This window comes from Acromyrmex echinatior, chromosome 9, assembly GCF_024713525.1.
Source record: "Acromyrmex echinatior isolate Ae372 chromosome 9, ASM2471352v2, whole genome shotgun sequence".
Classification (NCBI taxonomy): domain Eukaryota; kingdom Metazoa; phylum Arthropoda; class Insecta; order Hymenoptera; family Formicidae; genus Acromyrmex; species Acromyrmex echinatior.
Window position 1 is genome coordinate 2,301,223 of NC_141860.1, and position 7,238 is coordinate 2,308,460.

The 7,238-nt window shown below is 32.1% G+C and overlaps 1 protein-coding gene across 2 annotated transcripts; it reads left to right on the forward strand.

The window, feature by feature from the left end:
* The first annotated feature begins 257 nt into the window (after nucleotides 1–257).
* LOC105146299 (GTP-binding protein 2) lies at nucleotides 258–6,204 on the forward strand. Of its 2 annotated transcripts, XM_011056453.2 has the most exons (8): nucleotides 258–489; nucleotides 695–876; nucleotides 2,001–2,276; nucleotides 2,355–2,669; nucleotides 2,811–3,071; nucleotides 3,243–3,636; nucleotides 3,807–4,092; nucleotides 4,810–6,204. In XM_011056453.2, exons 3-8 carry the CDS (start codon nucleotides 2,003–2,005, stop codon nucleotides 5,092–5,094), a joined length of 1,815 nt encoding a protein of 604 aa, XP_011054755.1. In that variant the 5' UTR covers nucleotides 258–489; nucleotides 695–876; nucleotides 2,001–2,002; the 3' UTR covers nucleotides 5,095–6,204. The 2 variants fall into 2 exon arrangements, with proteins under 2 accessions (XP_011054755.1, XP_011054756.1); XM_011056454.2 differs by lacking the exon at nucleotides 695–876.
* The last annotated feature ends 1,034 nt before the right edge of the window (nucleotides 6,205–7,238 follow it).

Genomic DNA, 7,238 nt, shown 5'->3' on the forward strand with positions numbered 1-7,238 from the left:
GATGGTTAATAATCGCAAATTTATATCAATTGTCGATAATATCAGCATTCTTCAATTACCTTCGGGCCCTTTTTGTGTGGAAAATTTGCCCAGGATTGGTTTTTTTAAATATTTATCTCGTCGGTAGTTAGCAGTAAAACGATGGAACGAGGCCTGCGTTCCATTTCGCGCATGATGCATATTTATCCTTGTTTAACATTTGGTGAATAACAAGGATAAATAATACACCATGCGCATTATGCATGAAACGGAACACAGCCGAGTTTCCATTCTATGTTTTCGTTCATGGTTGATTGAAACATGACAGATAGTTCGTGTCGTTCGTGACCTAGTTCACGCAGAGGAAAGAGAAAAAGAGGAAAGTCGCGGTGAGCGGTGAATTGTGTATTTTATCATGCTCTTCGATTTCGATGGCATCACCAACCTGAACATACGATCGCGACAACACGATCTCAATTTTTGAGTCAGGCACGACATCCGGAAGATTCAGTAAGTGAGGCTATTTATTGCAAAAAGTATTTCTCACGAGTTCTTTCTTTCCTTCCTTGTCACTTTTACTTTCGAAACAGCTGTTCACGATTGCTGCGATAGGTATCGTTATTTCTCTTGAAACTGACGAGCCTCACGTCTCTGTCTCTCAGGATATTGCGACTGCCTGAATATCTGTGTTGACATTGTGTACTGTTTGTTCTAGCACAATGTCTCATAACATCGCCTGTATTTGCATCTGTCAGACCTCTCAATGAAACAGCCATACACGCACATATCTACACATGTGAAAATTTCCGAAAATACGATACTTTATTCTGAAGAAAGAAGTGTAAATAACAATTTCCACTTAACATAAGACTTTGCTTACTGATAAGATTTAAATAGGTATGTAAAAGAGTAACTATATTTTTTCTTTAAAAAGAAAATGGTTGATGTAATGACTGAAGTAATAGAACTGCCTTCTTCAGAGATTGCATCATTTTTTGCAAAGAAGAAATTTATAACAAAAATTTTATTATATTGATTTAAGACAGATTTTGCTTTTTATTTAGTGACATAAGTTGACTCAAATATTATTCTATCTTTTTTGACATTCAATGAATGCAGATAGAATGTAACAAAGACAGAATAATACTTGTGTTCTCTGGTAAAAAAAAAATTGATAGAGAACAATAGAAAAATCGTTTTGAATATGGAATCTGGTTCGCGAATTCATTAATTTAAATCAGATGTCTGAAGAATCTTGTACAAATTTTATAGAATCTGATAAAATACAATAGGATTTATATCCAATCAGTCGTGATGCTCACAAAGTCAATGATAGAAAATGATATAAACTTATAGAAAAAATTTGATAAAAATCTTATCGTTCTCAATTGTCTTGTATCAACTTTTTTTTACCAGGGTTAACACTGTTGACTTGTGTCGTCAAATGAAATCTTTTAATTTTTCTTTTTTGATATTAGAAAATTTTTTTATTAAGATAAAAATATAAATAGGAAAACATAATTAAAGTGTAAGACACTAATTATGAGACATTGCATAAATATGCAATTTCTATTCTATATGGTAATACTTTTGAGGATATTTTTACGAGTGTTGTTTTCAAAGATGCCAAAGGTTTTATGAGTTATCGCCGATATATTATCAATGAATCACAACACATGGCAATAACTTATATATCCTACGTTACGATGTTACATTGTGTTACGAGAAATTATTTTATATTTTATATATACAATTGTACTTCATATTGTACTTTTTAAATATATTTCTTAAAGTCTTTTTATTTTCATTAATAATAAATTTATAATTTTAAAAAATACAATAAAAAATTGAGAAATACTTTCGAAACCTATTATTTGTTTTATAATTTTATTAGAATTTTTACACATGTTCTTATTAAATGTAAACATAATGAATATAAGTATTTATATCTTTTTATAATTTTATAGTTGCAAAAAAAACTACAAAAATAATCATTACAATTTATGATTTTTTGATTGTAGATATGGAATCCTTTCTGCAACTTTTTGATCCACAAAACAATAAGGATTTAAGAAAGAGACAATGGGATTCCGAGAATGAAGGAAATGGATTGTCGGACTGTGACACTTCTAGCGCTGATGAGGATCAAGAAGATCGATTGCCACCAGAACCAGAACAAGGAAACATAGAGTACAAATTAAAATTGATAAATCCATCTAGTCAACGTTTTGAACATCTCGTCACCCAGATGAAATGGAGGCTAAAAGAGGGGCATGGAGAAGCGATTTATCAAATTGGTATAAATAGTCACAATTAGTTTACAATTTTGCACTTAACTTTCTTTTTGATTATTTCTTAATATATTATATATGTAGGAGTGGAGGATAATGGAAAACTGGCAGGTTTAACAAAAGATGAAATGAAAGCGTCCTTGAAGACTTTGAAGGATATGGCTTCTAGATTGGGTGCTACTATAAGAGTATTACGCGAGCGAATAGCCACAAGTTCTGCAAGTAAGACCCTAGCGTTGCAAAATAATAATAGTAATAATAATAATAATGAAGAAAAGAAAGTCGCTGAAGTGCTGGTAAAAAAATTACGGAAGGATGACAGAGAGGACCAGGATAGTATCATAGACTTGAGATTGGCAGTCACTGGTGCACAGGATGCTGGAAAGTCGACTCTCTTAGGTGAGAGGATTAGCAGAGGATATTTAAGGTAGAGAAACGTCACTGATAGTCTACGCTACGCTTTACTATTTGCGGTCTATTTTATATAAATGTATCGAAAATATGATTATGGAGATTGTAAGTGAAACTATATATATATAGGGGTACTGACGCAAGGCGAATTGGACAATGGAAGAGGTAGAGCAAGACTTAACATGTTACGTCATTTGCATGAGATAAAAACTGGTCGTACATCCTCGATATCACACGAGATTATCGGATTCGATAGCGCGGGTCATGTTTTGAATTATGCCGAAATGGCGACGGCTGAAGAGATATGCGAGCACGCGTCGAAAGTTGTTACATTTATCGATTTGGCAGGACATCGAAAATACTTGAGGACGACGGTACTTGGGCTGACAGGTATACATATAACTTTTAAAAATCTAACTGTTTAGACTTTATCATAATATTCTATTATGAAGATGTGAATTATTCTAAAATATTTCTTATTATTTCCAGTAACTTATATTAGAAATTATCAGAAAAATAATTATATGAAAATAATTATTGTATATTTCCTCATACACACAGGATATTCGCCACATCACGTTATGCTAGTGGTGGCTCCACCTTTGAACGAAGCGTCCCAGGAACACATGGCTCTTTGCTTAGCATTAAAACTTCCGTTCTTCATTGTTGTAAATAAAATCGATTTGGGATTTTGCGACATGTCTGAAACCCTAGCTCAACTTGAGAATGCTATGATGACGCAGGGCTATCCTAAGCAATTAGTACTGTTTAGCAATAATGACTTACCATCATGGGACTACACGTCTGATGTGATACCAATATTTAATGTCAGTTGTGTTACCGGTGAGGGTTTGGAAGAATTGACTATCTTTATAAAAAATTTATCACCTTATGAAACGAATTCGATCGAGTCGGACCCAGAATCGTGTTTATTTCAGATTGATGAGACGTTTAGGTACGTGCAATCCGATTTCTATATTTTTAAATATTTTGTTAATAAATCAAATTTTATTTATCAATCTTTAACATTTTAAGAATAATTTTAATTTTTGTATATTTAATATATATCACAGCAAAAAACCTTTACGAATATACGAAAAAAAATGTATTATCTTTTTTATATAGGGTAGTAGGTTTAACACAACCAGTTTTAGGAGGGTTACTTGTTAAGGGAGCAATCGCACCGGGAACTCGTTTATTGGTAGGACCCTTGCCGGACGGAGAATTTAGCCCAGTGAAAGTAGTTAGTCTACATCGCAATAAAGCTCCGTGCTGTTTAGTTAGAGCGTCACAGAGCGCCAGTTTGACTCTAGCACCACCGACGAATCGTAGTCCTCCCTTGCCACATCTTCGTCCAGGGATGGTTTTAGTCTCTCTACGTGATCAACCGCACGCAACACTCTTCTTTCAGGTGTGTGAAGAAAGTTTGATGTATTTAACGAACTATTATTCCGAATATTTCTGCCATTCAGGTAACAAGGTTTAATGATGTCCTGTTAACATTAAATGACTTAATAATGCCTTAATGATGTTAAAGATTATTGACATTATCTTGCTACTTGGCGTAATAAATGGCAATACAAATTCTTATTTTTATCAATTCGAAAAGACTCTGTGTCTATCATATATCGACGCCTGAGCCATAGAAGATACTATATCGAAAAAAACATGAAGAATAGTCTCTGTCAAGAAATGAATGAAAAGTAGTTTCTCACAAGGCGTGAAGATCGGTCTATGTCAAAACACATAAAGTACATTTTATATCGAGGAAATGAGAAGAACGGTTCAAGGGATCGATTCTGTATCTCGAAATGAGGTAAAAATTATAAAAGTGAGCGAATTTACTAGAATACTGATTATTTCATTGGTCAACCTAGTAAATATGCTCGCTTTTATAATTTTCACCTTGTTTGAAGATACAGAATCGACCCCCAAATCTTAACATAAACCTTTCTTCATGTTTTTTTTTCGATATAACACTTTTTCAGGCGTCAATATAATTTTTTTTTTAAATCTATTCTTAAAGTAGATTTTATTCCAGTTTACAATTAAAATTTACGTAGTGATCGAGTTGCGTAGCTGATCTTGTTTCTGTAAAGATGCTAAAAGTTTAAATACTCTATTTCAGGCAACTGTTTTAATAGTATATCACGCTACCGCAATATTTCCTGGGTTTCAAACGACAGTACATGTGGGTAACGTGAGGCAAACTTGCGTCATTGAGGGAATAATGGATGCGAATGACAGGGGACTGCAGACGAACGATACTGCTTCTGTGTTATTTAGATTCGTCAGTCATCCAGAATATCTTCACGTTGGGATGCGACTGTTGTTCAGGGAGGGACGTACTAAGGGGATTGGCAAAATCACGCAAATCTTTCCTATGATTGGATCGCAGAACTCGATCAAATAAAGTAACGCGATGTAAATTGATATCTGTTTTCATAGTATTTATGTATATGTAATTTAAAGAAGATACGAAAAAAATGCATAATTGTTTTATAAAAATAGAATTGTATCGCTGATGTTATTGGCAGTGTGCTAATATATTTTGTTCGTTATATACTTTGTTCAAAATAATTGGATTGCTTATTGAAATGTCATTTTGTAATATATATGAAGTAAATGTAATAAGACTTCTAAAGTATCCTTTAGTTTTTACGTATATACATATAGACTTTTAGTCCATATATTTATTTATGTAAATATATTTCTTTTGTTGTTGGTATTTGGTTTAAGCAGAATTAATCAAAAGTGGTCCTGTTATTATTTTGAGCAGTGTATTAACATGTTGCAGAAAAAATTTAGTTTCGTGTGTCATAGTCAAGACTTATACTAATAAAAAAAAAAAGAGTATATACCTAAAAAGAGTATATACTTAAAAGAGTGGGACAAAACGGTATGTTTCAATATAAGGATGTAATTAAGTTTTCTAACCTGAAAGCATATTTTTTTATTATTGTTTTGTGCAATATATTAATATTTATCCTAGAAAAAAAAATGTATTTTTTGTGTTACGAGAGAAGTGTTTAGAAATTTTGAATATATCCAAGAAAAATACAATAAGTTTTTATAAGCACATAACTAAAATTTTTTGACTTGAAGAAAAGCTTTATACATCTATATGTAAGAATAAAAATATTCTCTCGAAATTACTTTCGTTTACTACTGTATTTTTAAAACAATGTGTTTAACAAAAGTATACATATATCTTTTCTATATTTTGATTTAATTATTTAATTTTTAAATGATGTAAAAAAATGTATATTGTAAAAAATTAAGAATTGTGAGGAAGTTCTTCTTCATTTGATGATCTCCAAAGTGTTATCTTTTTCACTTTATTTTTCACTCTACGCTTAGTTTATAATAAACGGTATCGGATATAAATAATTTTGTTTGTACTATGTAGCACGATTTATGTTGTATTTCATATGATTAGAATCGCGAACTTCCAAGCTCGATTAAGCAGCGTTATTTAGAAATATAAAAGAAAAATAAATCATGATAATTTTTTGTACATTAATTCGAAACGACCGTTAATCCTCTATTCATGGTAAAAATTCACATTAGAGAAGCATTCCCCAATGATCTTGACCTTGACATATGTTATCAAGGAGTTTGGGAATGGAAATTACCCTTATAGTGATAAGCACGAGTACCTAATTTTTTGCATTTTAGCTTACTCTATTAGAGCTACTGCTAAATTTTAGAGGTGATATGAGGCTATCATGTTTCTCGAAAGCAAATCTAGTGTAAAAAATGTAGAATTCAAAATGCCAGACTCAATCTGCTGAAAGAGAAACAATTTTAGCTCACTCTTTGCCGAACATAAGAATAACGAGGAGGTAACAAGAGTCTATCCTCATTTCGTTTTTTTTTAAGTATTCTTTTGTTTCTATATTTTTTATATTTTTACAATTTTTGTAATATTTGAAATTTTGTAGCGCGATTTTAATTTTTATTCTACGTATTCTTTACAGAAATGGTATTAAAAAAATTCTTATTAACTTTTGTTAACAAGCTAATTGAATTTTTCTAATAAATATAAATACATATACCCGCACGTACATATATATATATATATATATATATATATATATATATATATGGCTTTATTAAAATGATTTGTTCGTAATATCTTTTATTACTCCCTCTTACAAATATCCTGCTAACATAGGTTCGCACACGGTTCTGTCCTGGATTAAAGGGATTAAGTTCCTTGACTCAAAATAGGACCTACGATCGCATGATTCTTGAAACCTGGGTCATAGCAGACCTAGGTCTTATCGAGACGTTGTTTCGGAATCACCTAAGTGCGTTCGACTCGCTCCATCCCCTTTCACGCAGATGCGTGTGAGACAAAGCGTCTGCTCTAACGTCCTTCCGCACTCCTTATTCTTTCTTTTTCTAAACCTATTTCCAGAGTTTGGACGTAACAATGCAAACACGCAAGACACAAATCTCATATGTTATCTATCGCATCATGCAATTCTGAAGCTGTCCAGTACGACACAAAGATTCGAGTCGTTTTCGACGCTTTATGTAAGACTGATTCAG

Coding starts and splice junctions, on each gene's coding strand:
- LOC105146299 (XM_011056453.2), top strand. CDS start 2,003: ATGGAATCCTTTCTGCAACTTTTTGATCCACAAAACAATAAGGATTTA. Junction 2,277..2,354: donor AGAAGCGATTTATCAAATTG/GTATAAATAGTC, acceptor TTATATATGTAG/GAGTGGAGGATAATGGAAAA. Junction 4,093..4,809: donor ACGCAACACTCTTCTTTCAG/GTGTGTGAAGAA, acceptor ACTCTATTTCAG/GCAACTGTTTTAATAGTATA.